Raw genomic sequence first — 14,820 nt, 5'->3', positions numbered from 1 at the left:
TGCTGAATATTGCCAACAATCATCCTGCTTTGTGAATGCTACTTCAGTAAACCAGCGAGCTCTGTTAACATCATGTAAAGTGGCGTACCAAACTTCACAGTCCAAACCCCCCCACCCACATAGCAGAGGAGCTGAAACATTGAGCAGGAGCTGAGAGTTCAGTATCACTGCCTAAACGAGCTCATTGTAACCATTAATCCTGACCTCCTCAAAAAGAAAAAAAATCTCACCATAGTCGTCAAAATCCAAAAACACCTCTTTCACCTCAGCCTGCTTCAGTGTTAGCCACAATAAGACAGAAATCTGAGCTTGGTTTGTGACATCTCTGGTCCAGTTTCCTTCTGCAGCAATAAATAGGGTTTGAATGTCATTTCCAATGACATCAGTGACTGCTTCGATTAAATCTTTTGAATTCTATTTGACGAGCCAGAAAAATATATAAAAGTCTCCAAATATCTAGCTAACCTGTCCTCTTTCTCAGCAAAAACATGTCTGGGTTCGACATAGTTGTCACAATTAGCACAACCTGTAATTTCATCATTTCCATGAAATGCCCACTGCTGTTTGGCGAGGAAGCCTGTGGAATTTATGAGATCTTCTCAAATCTCCTGTTTCTGCTTTACTTTAGCTTTGTCGATTCTGATAGTGAGTGGTGACCATTCTCCAAAGTCAAGTCTATCCTGGACATAGTGTAACGATTTCCAAAAGTAACCAGGTGCAAGAATCAAGGTGTCAATTAATCAAAGGCCTTTAATAAGTTCGTAGTCCAAAATCCAAGCAGGGTCAAAGCCAGAAAATCAGGGAAATAGCTGGGAAATAGTGGGAGCTGATACCCCAGACAACATTCAAAGGGGGATAAGTTAGTAGACGTGGACGTATGACTATTTATGGCATACTCGGCCCAGGGTAATTGATGGCTCCAAGCGGATAGGTTCCTAGCGCAGAGACGCCTAAGAACAGTTTCAATGACCTAGTTTGCCCGCTCAGTCTGGCTGTTGGATTGAGGGTGGTAACCGGTAGTGAGACTGACTGAGGTGCCTAGAGAATTGCAAAATGCTTTCCAAAACTTGGCAGTGAATTGAGGACCGCGATCCGATACAATGTCTGACGGAATACCATGCAAACGAACAGCGTGTTCAACAAGCAATGACGCAGTTTCTTGTGCTGAGGGGAGTTTGGTCAAAGAAATAAATTGGATGGCTTTGGAGAATCTGTCCACAATAGTCAGTATAGTGTTATGATGATTGGAGGGAGGCAGACCAGTAACGAAATCTACAGAAATGTGGGACCATGGGCGACGAGGTGTGGGTAGTGGTTGGAGCAAACCAGAGGGGAGCTGATGAGACTCTTTTGCTTGGGCACAGACTGAGCAAGCAGACACAAAATCCTGAACATCCTTCTTGAGGTCAGGCCACCAAAATCTTCTAACAATGAATTTAAGAGTACGTTGAACCCCGGGATGACATGACAGTCGTGATGCATGACCCCACTTTAAAACCTTTTTGCGCATGGCGATTGGCACAAACAAACAACTCACAGGACAGTTGATAGAAGCCCCCCCCATCCCCTTGAGCCGCTTTCACCTGATCCTTAATGTCTATAGTTACGGCCAAAGACCTTGGGCCTTAGGATGGTGTCATCTTTGGGGGGGGCTCCCTCCTGCTCATAACGTCTGGACAGAGCGTATGGTTTGATGTTCTTGTCCCCTGGACGATAAGCGAGGTGAAAGTTGAACCGAGCAAAAAACATAGCCCACCTGGCTTGACGAGGGTTGAGTCTCTTGGCCTTTTGAAGGTATTTCATGTTCTTGTGGCCGGTCCACACCAAAAATGGATGTTTAGCACCCTCAAGCCAATGTCGCCACTCCTCTAAGGCCAAATTCACCACCAGCAGTTCCCGGTTACCGATATCATAATTACGTTCAGGTGGGCTAAGACGGCGAGTGAAGAAGGCACATGGGTGAACCTTATTGTCAGAAAGTGCTCTCTGGGAGAGAACTGCTCCTACCCCCACATCCGAGGCATCGACCTCGACAATGAACTGGACCTCTGGGTCCGGGTGGATGAGAATGGGAGCAGTAGTAAATCGTCCCTTCAGCGCCCAAAAAGCCTTTTCTGCCTCCTCTGTCCAGCAGAACCGGACCTTGGTGGACGTGAGGGCAGTGAGTGGAGCAGCCACCGAGCTGTAATTCCTAATAAAACGACTGTAGAAGTTAGCGAAACCCAAGAAACGTTGGAGAGACTTACGGGCGGTGGGTGTAGGCCACTCCAAAACCGCATTAACCTTGGCAGGGTCCATACTAATGCATCCAGCTGCAATACTGAATCCCAGGAAGGTGGTGGCTGAGACATGAAACTCGCATTTTTCGGCCTTCACAAATAGGCGATTCTCCAAAAGTCTTTTCAGTACCCTTCTAACGTGCTCAATGTGTTCCTCTGTGGATTTAAAAAAGATAAAAATGTCATCAAGATAGATGAACACAAACATGTCCTGAAGCACTATGAGAGCTTGAAATGTTGCTGGGGCGTTACAAAATCTGAATGGCATCACCAGGTACTCCCAGTGACCTGTGGGAGTGTTGAATGCGGTCTTCCACTCATCCCCCTCCTTTATACGCACCAGGTGGTAAGCAATGCGCAGGTCCAGCTTCGTGAAGATGGTGGCTCCCTGGAGTAGCTCAAAAGCTGTGGACATGAGAGGGAGGGGGTTCTTGATGGTGATGTTGTTCAGCCCATGGTAATCAATGCAGGGCCTGAGGGAGCCGTCCCTCTTACCCACAAAGAAAAAAACCAGCCCCAGCTGGTGACGACGAGGTCTGATGATCCCGGCAGCCGGCGACTCCTCCAGGTACTTCTCCATGGCCAGGTGCTCGGGAAGGGAGAGAGAAAAAAGGCACTGCCCCGGGTTTCAGATCAATAGTCATAAGGTCTGTGAGGAGGTAAAACAGGTCGCACGAGACTTACTAAATACCATCCTCAGGTCCTGATACACCTTAGGGACGTTATCTGCACAAGGAATCTCCTCACCTTGAGGAACAAGAACATGATTATTTGCTTGCACCAGACATGATTCAAGACAAGATGGGCTCCACCCCTTAATTTCATGCTTTCCCCAGTCCATCTAAGGATTGTGTTTGTTCAACCAGGGATGGCCCAGCACCACAGGGGAGTGTGGTGACTCCATTAGGTTAAACTTGTTCCTCTCCTAATGGTTTCCGGAAATGTTCAACTTAAGGAAAGTGGACACTCTATCCCCTCCAAGGGAATTCCCCATCTGATGGCTGCCCCTCTATCCATGAAGTTGGATTCCGCAACGGAATCCATCAGGGCCGAAGTCTTCTTTGCTCCCCCACTCCACTCCAGAGTGACAGGCAGACACGTTCTGTTCTTTGAGGAGTTCTCGACAGGAAGTCCGTCCACTAGTGCTCCTCTCCTCACTAGTGAGCGCTGCCTTTTACTGGACACCCAGCAGTGAAGTGTCCATGTTTACCGCTGTAAAAGCAGACATGCTCCTTTACCCTCCTCTGTCTCTCCTCCTTAGTGAGGCAGCCCCTGTCCAGCTGCATGGGTTCCCCCTCTGCAGATGGGCCTGGCGGGTATTCACGGAATGGGGGAGAACATCCCGATGATGGCCAGGGAGTGGTATGCGACTGGAGACTGCTGGAGCGACGAAAGCGTCCTCTCTCCTCTATCCGTGAATCCACACGAATAGCCAGCTTGATCAACTTCTCCAGATCCTCTGGAAGATCGCGGGTCAGCAGTTCATCCTTTATCCTCTCCGACAGGCCGTCAAGGAAAACATCATATCTTGCTCTCCTGTCCCAACCACTGTGGGTGGCCAGGGTTTGAAACTCTATAGAATAATCAGAAACAGACCGGTCACCTTGTCTGACATGAAGTAATCCCCTTCCCACCTCATGGCCATGCCGGGACCGGTCGAAGACTCTCTTCATCTCCTCCTCCAACAGGGCTGACGTTTGGGTGCATGGTAACCCAGCCTCCCATGTGGCAGTTGCCCACTGCTTGGCCTTGCCAGTCAGCTGCGTAACAATGTATGCCACACGCAGTTGCTCAGTGGGGAAAGTTCTAGGCTTGAGACTGAAGATCAGTTTACACTGAGTCAGAAAAGCTCGACAGGTTCCGGACTCACCGTCGTACTTCTCGGGAGGAGGAAGACAGGGTTCTGGCGGAATTGAAAGGACCGGCGGCGGGGAAGGAGCGGGAAGCTGGCTAGCTCCCGCTGTGGAAGTCAGATCGGTCATCTGGTGCGTAATGATCTGAAGTTGTTGCATTACAGCTAGTAGCTGTTGTTGTTGCTGATCCAACATGACCTTCTGTTGCTCCACCGTAGCCTGGAGCTGTGGGTCTCTCGCTGGTTCCATTTTGGTTGCAGTGAACTGTAACGATTTTCAAAAGGAACCAGGTGCGAGAGTCAAGGTGTCAATTAATCAAAAGCCTTTAATAAGTTCGTAGTCCAAAATCCAAGTCAAAATCTGGTCAAAACCAGAAAATCAGGGAAAAGATGGTACAAAGGAGGCAGGCAAAATCGTAATCCGACAGACAGGCAAAAGGTCATACACGGGGCATCAAAAGACAAAAATCTTGGTCAACAGGCAAAGGTCAGAATCCGGAAAAAAGCAGACAAGGCAAGGCAAAACTCGTGGTCGTACGGAAGGGGTCTAGGAACAACAATAACGATCAGACATACGAGAATCTCTGCTCAAAAGGAAACTGTGTTACACTGCGACAGACCTGAAGTGAAGTGTCTTAAATAGATAGTTGCAGGTGGAACTAATGATCATCTAATTGACTAGCGGAAGAACTAAATGGTTTAGATATGTAATACTCCATTTTGAACATAAGGCATAAGGAAAAATAAATGAATGGCTGCAATTGATGTGCTACTGTACCTATGGTCACTTCTTCTGCAGCCGAGGAATCGAAAGAAGAATCTCTGGGATCGCAGGTGTCCCCCCACTGTGAAGCAGTAGAACTACGTGCCTTGGTGCCTGTTCGAAGGCATATTGTGATGTTCAGCACAAGAAACAAGAAGCAAGAGGACTGCAGTTGCACACTTGATTTTGAATTATGCTACTTCTCTTCATAGAAAAAGGACAATAACGTGAACCTGAGTTTTTTGTACATCCTCCTCCATGTGATAGAGTACTGGACAGAGTACTCTGCCTCACCCTGCAGTTTCTCATGTGCGATTTTATTCCATTAGATAACAAACCAATATTAAAAACATTAGCCTGACTATGGAAAATTAGAGTACATATTAAAAGTCTCCAACACAATGAAAAAATTATATTGAAGACGTGAAAGACAGAAAGGCATGTGTCAATTCCAAGTCTCAACCCAGTCAGTGAGGCATTGTTCTATTGGAAATGAGATGAGCCTGTTGCTGCCTCGAATCATGCTTCCTCCATTTATTTGAACAAGAAATATGCAAATTCAGCAATTTTAACAATGAAATAATAGACATTATTGAATTCACTATAAAACACCAGAGAACTAAAACTGAAGTTATTTATTTGCTTGTTTTATTTTTAAATAATGTTGTCTATATGACAAAAACTAAAATCTTTGAGCTAATTTCATCTTTCTGTTGTCTGTCGCATAATGACAATAATGTGTATATATATACGCACGCACTGTGTGTGTGTGTGTGTGTGTGTGTGTGTGTGTGTGTGTGTGTGTGTGTGTGTGTGTGTGTGTGTGTACAGCACATTTAACTGTGGTCTGGGCTTAACATTGCCTTTCTCGGTTTCCGCTCCGTAATTGCATTCATACTGTTCAGTGGAGGACACCGTTAGGTTGAGCGGGAAAACAGAGATGTAGGGTGTGTTGGGAACCTGTAGGGGGCAGCCGTGCTGCGTCTCCGCCGTTTTTGCAAAATAGGAAGTCTGTCCAGTTGTCCCCGAAGACGAGGTCCAAAATAAAACCACACACATCATCTGCGAAACAACGGATCTACATTTACTACCGCTCCCGACAAAGGAGTAGAAGCCTTCCATAATCAAATCAAGCAGCCATTCTAAAAGACTGAAAGTCCCCAGAACCTGATGTTGTCAAGTAGGGGGAGTCATACTCCCGAACATAATGATTTTTAAAAAATTATACACAGAGCAATTTACATACTACCTACATACTTATGTTTAGCCTGATATTATTGTATTATTACTATTATTATTATTGTTATTATTATATTATTACTATTATGGTAATAGTACAGAAATTTGTTGCAAATGGTTGGTCTATGTTCAAGCGAAATCCCCCGTCTGCATTACCAGCATGCGTCTCACTCAAAAGATCTCACCTCATAACAGCAAACACATCATAATGTCTCAAAATCATTTCAGTCAATCACAACACTGGCAGCAAGTCAGGTATCAGCATTTCATCGTGGAATATAACCTTTGCACGTGATGGATCAACCAAATTATTGTACATTGTTTTGTTCATTTAAAAAGAGTAATCAACAACGCAGCAATTTTTCCTTCACATCACATTTTTATTAATATTAATTAATATTTATTAAGTTTATTAATATTAATAATAATTTACAATAATTTATTATTATGATTACAACACGAATAATAACAGGAAGTTACTTCATTTATTTTGAAAAGGCCTCTCCCGGAAGTCTTCCTTCTTGTTGTCTTTCGCAGCGGAGCACCGTTGTTTGGGGCGGAACCAGCAGGTTCAGCCCTCACAGATAACGTCCGTCTGATCGGTATCGTTACCTCCGTTACCTGACCCTTACCTTACCGTTACCTCCGTGACTCTTCTGGGGGCTGCTGTACTTTATTTCCACGGGTGTCTTCAGTCTGTCCCCCCCGACAGGATGGTGTTGTCAGCATCACAACAGGTCGCCCTGGCTTTCACGGGTGTTCTCTTCATGTTCGTCGTCCTTCCCCGGCTGTTTGGCGTCGGTGGCGGACCCGAAGGCAAGGACGCGAGGTTCGACTCTCGCTACGCCCGTAAAGGTAAGGAGGTTCAGGCGTGTCGCAACAGCGTGGTTATAATACACCTTAGCTAGCCTGCTAGCTAGCCCGTCCACCCCAGCTGACGGCACTGAGCAGCCGGTCTCAGCATCAGAGCCGACCCTCCTGACCCCCCTGACCCTCCTGACCCCCCTGACCCCCCTGACCCCCCTGACCCGTCCCACCGATGGGCCCAGATCCACGGTCCCCACCAGGACTGTACTGTTGACTTCAGTGGCGATAATGTAAATGAAAGACTGAATTGCTTCATCACATCGACAGACAGTGGCAGCCCGATCATATTTATTTACATCTGTTGTAATCATGTCTAAACGACAGCTGTCAGATTGTGTAGAAACATCTACATTGAATAGTAACTTGGAACCAAAACCAGATTAACCATAGGAGGAGGTTTAAATAAACGGCAGGAAAGCAAATAGAAAACTTTCAGATCAGATCAGATTCAGATCAGATTCTAATCGAACTCAAACACTGCAGGACCCAACCAGAGATACGAGTTACTCAACGTCACAGATCTTATTCTAACAAACCTGAAGGAATCCTGATCTCTCTCTGTTTGCTCTTTATCTGGTTATCATTGTCAGAAAGGTTACGAAACAATATTTTACACAGGCAGCACGGTAAATATGTTTTTTTGTTGTTGTCATATTTAAAGATGTGTGTGCTCTATTTAAGGATAAATTAAGGTGAGGTTAGTTGTAGACTGGAAAGAACTTCTGCAGAAAGAAGATTATAGAAAATGAGCAAATACCTCATATGATGATGGCTGAAAACAGTGAGTAAAAAAGAACTTTCGCATAAAAGTTGTGATTTACTATGGTTAAATGAAAGGTATTTAGAGGTTGATGAAGAGAAGACAATTAGGAATTGAGAAACAGTGATGAAAGAGACAAGCTAGATCTTACAAACCCGCAAAAAATCACTCTAACAATGGAAAACCTCTCAGAAACGTCTGTCATAAAAACACTCGTTTACCTAAAAGGAGCTCAGCCTGAGCATTTTTTTAAAATTTTGATGAACTGTTTGTCTTCTTACATACAGTAAATTACAAACCAACACTAAAATATTTTATCAGTAACAAACGCCTAGTTTCTGTTTTTTTGGAAAAGAAAAAAATTTCCTTTATTAATCCCTCACACACACACACACACACACACACACACACACACACACACACACACACACACACACACACACACACACACACAAAGGACAAGTAAAAGTGCAGATGGGGAAATGAAGGGCAGCCACGTAGAGCAGCTTGTGGGCTTTAGAGTGCTTTGCTCAAAGGCACCTCGGCAACACTCGAGGTCACCTAGCACCTCTCCAGCTACAGGTTCACACTCCATGCTGATCCATGCTGGTCTTGAACCAGCAACCTTCCAATCACAAGTCCTTGTGGACTGATCTCCCGTCAGCTGAAGGCAGAACTTGTCTTTAAAGAACTTTCAAACTACAGACCCGTTGGTGTCGTTCACAAGATCACCTGTGATCAGTCGTCTCATTCAAATGAAGGCAAATTTAATCAACATCCAGTTCATTGTGGGTTTAGAAAACCGTTGTGGATTCTTCTAAACCTGGCAATCTTTCTGCTCATCTGTGCACTGATCTTCTCGAGATGGCCTTTTTCTCTCAGTCTAGATGGGCAGCAGGTAACCATGAGAATGTTTAAATGTTGCTGCACATTTCCAGCGCCTCATAGGGTGGGTCAGTTTAGTTACCTAGACATGCATGGGAAGCACAATTTTCCTGAAAGCAAGCGTGTTTTAACTGATAATCTTGATTTATGCAGCACTGACCTAATAAAGCCTCACTGTCTGTCATGTGTTTGTCTTCACGATGTTCTGTTTGTAGCAGCAGGTCCAGGACCCGGCGCGATGAGAGGTCAGCCCGTCGGTTCTCCTCAGAACCCAGAGAACGTGCAGCAGATGAAGAAGCTGTTGGAGCAGGAGCTGAAGAATGACAAGTACAAGTCGAACAACAACAAGGGCTACGTGTTCACCCTGATGCCTCTGTATGCCATCGGGGTCGGAGTGTTCGCAGCCTACAAGTTCTTAAAGGTACAGTGCCTTGAGAAAGTATTGGCCCCCCCAAGAACTTTCTGACATTTTGCTACATTTCAAGCTTCAAACTTAAAGATAAAGAACAGAAAATATTTTTCAAGAATCAACAACATGTGAGACACAATCGTGAAGTGGAACCACATTTATTCAACATTTTATATTGTGTTTACAGATAAAAAACTGAAAAGTAGGACGTGCACAAGTATTGGCCCCCTATGAGTTAATACTTTGTACAACCTCCTTCTGCTGCAATCACAGCCGCAAGCCTTTTTGGGTATGTTTCTATAAGTTTTGCACATCTTGAGACAAAAATATCTTCCCATTCCTCCTTACCAAACAACTCAAGTTCCTTAAGGTTGGATGGAGATCGTTTGTTCACAGCAATTTTCAGATCTTTCCACAGATGCTCTATTGGATTGAGGTCTGTGCTTTTGCTTGGCCATTCTGACACCTTTATATGTTTAGTTTTAAACCATTCCATTGTAGATTTGAATTTATGTTTAGGGTTATTGTCCTTTTGGAAGGTGAACCTCCGCCCCATCCTCAGGTCTTTTGCAGACTCCAACAGATATTCTGCCAGAATCGCCCTTTATTTGGCTCCATCCATCTTCCCAGTCCCTGCTGAAGAAAAGCAACCCCAGAGCATGATGCTGCCACCACCATGTTTGACGGTGGGGATGGTGTTTTCAGGGTGATGTGGTGTGTTACTCTTACGCCAAACGTAACATTTCGCATTCAGCCCCAAAAGTTCAATTCTGGTCTCATCTGACCAGAGCACCTTGTTCCACATGTCATCTGTGTCTCCCATGGGGCTTCTTTAAAACTCCAGACGGGCATTTTTATGGTTTTCTTTCAGAAATGGCTTTCTCCTGCCACTCTTCCATAAAGGCCAGATTTATGCAGAGTACGACTAATAGTTGTCTTATGGACAGACTGTCCCACCTCAGCTGTGTATGTCTGCAGGTCATCCAGATGATCATGGGCCTCTTGGTTGCTTCTCTGCTTAGTTTCCTCCTTGTTTGGGCTGAAAGTTCAGAGGGACGGCCAGGTCTTGGTAGGTTTGCAGTGGTTTTATGCTCTCTCCATTTTGATATTATTGCTCGCACAGTGCTCCGGGAGACGTTTGAATATTGTGAAATCTTCTTGTATCCCATTCCTGCTTTGAACATTTCCACAACTTTATCTCGGACCTGCCTGGTGTGTTCTTTAGTTTTCATGATGCTGTTTGTTCTCCAGTGTTCCTTTCACAGACGTCTGAGACCATCACAGAGCAGGTGCATTTAAACTGAGACCAAATGACACATAGATGCACTCGGTTTGTCATTGTTAGTCATTCAGGTCAACATTGGATCATTCAGAAGTCATCAGGGAACTTCTGGAGTCCGTTAACTGAGCTGAGAGAACAGGGGGCCAATACTTTTGCACGTCCTACTTTTCAGTTTTTTATCTGTAAACACAATATAAAATATTGAATAAATTTGGTTCCACTTCACGATTGTGTCTCAAATGTTGTTGATTCTTGAAAAATATTTTCAGTTTTTTATCTTTAAGTTCGAAGCCTGAAATGTAGCAAAATGTCAAAAAGTTCTTGGGGGTCCGATACTTTTGCAAGGCACTGTATGAGGAGATATCTGTGGAACTGCATTAGAAAGAGATCACCAGTGTATGCAAAACCCCATCACTGAATTCTTTCTCCCACACAGATCAAGTCTGCAGATGACCGCGCACAAAAGGACAAATTTGCAAAAGGAGCCAAGAAATCAGTAGAGGCAGGTGTGTGTCGCACGCGCTGTGGTTTCTGTTTGCACAGCATCGTTTTTCACATGTATGTTTGGTTATGGTGTGTAATTTCATTCCTCGTGTGTGTGTGTGTGTGTGTGTGTATGTCTTTTTGTTTTATTGTTTGTTCTTCAGAGAAGCAACTGAACGAGCTGGAACAAAGGCTGGCGCAGACAGAGAAGATGCTCAACTCCATCCTCACGCAGCTGGACCCGCTCACCAACTGGTAAAGGATCACCTGTCAGTTTGTGTGTGTGTGTGTGTGTGTGTGTGCGCGCATGCTGAAACAGGATCATCATGTTGCTGTCTGGGTGTGTCTTTTAGAAATAGACATAAATATACTTTAATGATCCCACACTGGGAAATCCACGTTACAGAAGCACTCAGAGAAACAAACAGGATGAGAAAATGGATTATGACTAAGAGGAAGAATATACATTGGAGATAAATTAGAGAAAAGGATCATATTAAATATGAAGAATAAACACTATAAATATATAGATAAACCCTAGAATAATCATTATAAATCTACAAGAAGAAGGTACAGATAGAGGTTACTCATAAATATGAAATGTGGAATATACAGATTTATTGACAACCCTCCAGTCCCCAGTCGAAGACTAAGTGATCTGAGCTGCTGCCACCCTCTCTGATTGTGTTTAATATCAGGAAATATTCATTTCTGATTACAATATTGTCAATTTGCCAAGTATATTTTGATGGAAAAAGCTTCCTAAACAAGGTCATAGTTCATCTTTCAGCAACAAAGCTGAGCGTCCAATCAAATCCCATCATTCCATGCCTCTCAGCCATCATGCAGACTAATGTCCTGCTTCATCCACCAGCTAGTAATCAGTTTCCTTCTCCTCCAGTTAAACGGAAACTTCTGTCGCCCCCTTGTGGTTCTCACTCCTCATTTCTCTTCCAGCGTGAAGTCGGTGGCCCAGGAGCAGAAGAACGAGATCATGTCTCAGCTTCACACCATTCGCTACCTGATGAAGAAGAGAGGAATGGACTGTCCGCCGCTCAACGCCAACGGTGTGCTCATCTACGTTCTCATCGCTCTTTCCAGGGATCCATTTGGATCCAGTATGCATCACAAACCAGTCGGAGCAATGTTAGCGTGTTGCTAAATGATGCTGCACACGTTCATCAGAAATCTTAATACATCAGTGTGACATGACAGGAAGAAGTGGAAGATGAGCATCCACATCTACACATAGACTCATCTCATTTACATTTAGGGGTTAAGATGAAGTTGAACACTAGTTCCTGGTAATGTTACTCTTCATACATGTAGTTCTGGGTGTTTATATTCTAATTGACTTATTTTCATTTCAGTGTCTCGTTACTTATCTGGCAGCATAACAACCCGACAGCGCTCCACCAACCAGCACGAGTGTTTCTCGGTTCCAGTGCATTGTGGTTGTTTTAATTATAGAGCACAAGGAAAACAGAACTTTTACCACGGAATTGCTTCCTGTCTCTCCTCTTTATAATGTAATGATTCTGTAATGATGCAGCAGAACTCGGCTCTTCATTTGGGATGGGGAGTGGACTGGTGAAGGTTAACTGTGTGTCGTTTTTGACTTTCAGAGGCATCCTGTGGGCGTAACCTCGATGACCTCATCGCGTCGCTGGGAGTCAGTGATGCTACTGCAGCGGAAGCTTCTCCGTTGGAAGAGCGGAGCTCAGCAGGAGCCGCAGATGCTCCTGAAAAAGACTATAAAGAACGTTTAGAAGCTAAAGAAGAAGCTGCAACAGAAGGTGAAGAGATGAAGGAGCTCGTACCAGAGGAGTCTGAGGGGGAAGCAGAGGAACTGGAGGAGGAGGAGGAGATGGAGGAGGACAATGGAGAAGAGGACGAGGTAGAGGAGGACAATGGAGAAGAGGAGGGCGGTGAGGAAGGATTGGAGGACTCTCTGCTCATTCCTTTAAGTAAGAAGTTGTGCGAGACAAACATTGAGGAGGTTGGAGCGGAGCTACCTCCATCAGGCCTCAGACGACGCAACAGGCCTGAATGAACCTGTGGCAGGACTTACTGTGCAACAGTATGAATATTTATTATAGGAAAGCTTTCACTCCAAAAGGCTGTTTATCTACTCAATAAAACATTAAAATAACCACGTGAGAAAGGACACCGACAGCATGAGGCTCTGCTTTTGTTTCCCATTGACCAGACCAGTCGTGCATGGGGAGGTTCACATTTATATTTGCTCTTTTTTATTTATTTGTTTGTTTGTTGGATACTGTTATTATAAAAAGCTTTGGGATATTTTTGCCTTACGTTTCTGTTTTTGGTCAGATTGGGGTTTGATGCTGTTGGCTAACACGTGAGATTACTACGTAACTATGGAACAGTTTCAGCTATGATGAGCTGATTTAGATTTTAATAGAACTCTTGTACTAATTATTGATATCAGTTCATATCCAACAGCGTTGTCATGACTACAGCCCCTCCCCCCAGTATGCAATTTTTATATTAGGAGTCACTGTCAGACATTGTCACTCCACACCTTAAATCTGATTATAATCCAATAGTGACGTCATAAAATGTGTTCAGAGTTAGGTAAATACAGAGGTAAAGTATCATTAATTTATTAGCATTTATTATTAGCAGATACATTTTCTTACTTTAGTGAATCCCTTAATACCTTACCTGAATGAATAAATATTTGTCAACTCTGCGGCTCGTATTAACATGATCACCGTGCCTTAGGTTTCAATGTGTGTGTGTGTGTGATCGTATTGATGTGTTTGTCATTTGGTGGGGGTTGGATGAGAATACTCGACAAACAAAGCAGAAAATAAACAATCACACAAGTGTTGCAGTTGGATTATTAAAGTAAAGGGTGACGTGTTCTCTGACACGAGCTTCTACACATTTGTGTGCATTAAAAAAATTCTGCTACTTCCCTTCTTAAAATGAATACTCTCATCCTAACCCAAAGAGGGCGCACGACACAACATGAATGTATAAAGTTTGATCAGAAGAAATCAAATGCTGGTTCTGTTGTGTAGGTTCTGTTCGGGAACCACGTGTTGTAGCTCGTCGTGTCCTGCAGGGGGCGGCAAAGGCCCGCAGAACGGGTCGAACACGGAAGCGCAGGGAGTCGATCCTCATACATCCATCAGTATATTTGAATTGAATACATTTAAGTTAAATAATGGATTAAATTATATAAGGTCTCAAAATTAGTGTGAAATTAACTAACTGGTGAATAAAAAGCCTCTATTATTCCAAACAAACTGCGGTAGTTTTGAGAATTTCTCCAAAGTATCCCGGTAATAACTCCCCACATCAATTCATAATTAGAGATACAGTCTCTATTAATGACTTCCTCTCATGCGATGGAGAAAAAGAAGATCTGGGATTCATCACCAATTAGCCTGGTTCTCCCAATTAGGAGAGCAGCATTTAATCAGCTCAGTTTTTTCCAGTGGGATTTCCACTTAATTCCATCCAAGGGTGGTTTGCAGGATAATATGTTTTTTTTTATTCTACTTTATGCTGTTAATGCTAAAACACTAATAATTGTTTGCAGCACAAACTAATCCCCCCTCTCAGAACCATGCTGAACTTCCAATTACAGGGGATAAGAAATATTCCCAAGGGTGTTGAAGTGTTAAAAATTTTTTGTGAAAATGTGAAATGTTAAAAAACATGTAGCTGAGCTTCATGCTTATTGACAAAGGAACAGCTTTGATTAATCTGATGAGTGATGACTGGAATCTAATTATTGTGATGGTTGGATTTATGTGATGCTTCACTCAGTAAATTTTAATGTGAATGTTATAAAGGAGGGAAAATTAGGGAGCAGGTGGGAAACCTTTCTTCTTCTGTCAGCTTTTGAAGACCTCCAGTGGTTTTAGCCAGAATCATCAAGCTCACTTCAGATGAGGTGTATTTAATGGTTTGGTCCAGTCTGTTCCGTCCATGTTGTCCTGAAATAAACGTTTCTGTTCAGACAG

The 14,820-nt window shown here is 43.8% G+C and overlaps 1 protein-coding gene across 2 annotated transcripts; it reads left to right on the top strand.

Annotated features, from left to right (window-relative positions):
• Window positions 1-6,662: 6,662 nt before the first annotated feature.
• On the top strand, window positions 6,663-13,533 carry si:ch73-278m9.1 (coiled-coil domain-containing protein 107). Of its 2 annotated transcripts, none has more exons than XM_068306742.1 (6): window positions 6,663-6,988; window positions 8,864-9,066; window positions 10,773-10,842; window positions 10,984-11,074; window positions 11,777-11,886; window positions 12,445-13,533. In XM_068306742.1, exons 1-6 carry the CDS (start codon window positions 6,847-6,849, stop codon window positions 12,870-12,872), a joined length of 1,044 nt encoding a protein of 347 aa, XP_068162843.1. In that variant the 5' UTR covers window positions 6,663-6,846; the 3' UTR covers window positions 12,873-13,533. The 2 variants fall into 2 exon arrangements, with proteins under 2 accessions (XP_068162843.1, XP_068162842.1); XM_068306741.1 differs by having other exon boundaries at window positions 8,861-9,066; window positions 12,445-13,527.
• Window positions 13,534-14,820: the final 1,287 nt, after the last annotated feature.

This window comes from Antennarius striatus, chromosome 22, assembly GCF_040054535.1.
Source record: "Antennarius striatus isolate MH-2024 chromosome 22, ASM4005453v1, whole genome shotgun sequence".
Taxonomy (NCBI): Eukaryota; Metazoa; Chordata; class Actinopteri; order Lophiiformes; family Antennariidae; genus Antennarius; species Antennarius striatus.
The sequence above is the reverse complement of the archived record's forward strand: the minus strand, read 5'-3'. Positions and strand labels throughout refer to the sequence as shown.

Excerpts from the sequence above, each read along its gene's own strand:
- si:ch73-278m9.1 (XM_068306741.1), top strand. The coding sequence starts at position 6,847 with ATGGTGTTGTCAGCATCACAACAGGTCGCCCTGGCTTTCACGGGTGTT. Across the intron at positions 9,067-10,772 it reads CAGCCTACAAGTTCTTAAAG|ATCAAGTCTGCAGATGACCG; the intron begins GTACAGTGCCTT and ends TCTCCCACACAG. Across the intron at positions 11,075-11,776 it reads CTGGACCCGCTCACCAACTG|CGTGAAGTCGGTGGCCCAGG; the intron begins GTAAAGGATCAC and ends TTTCTCTTCCAG.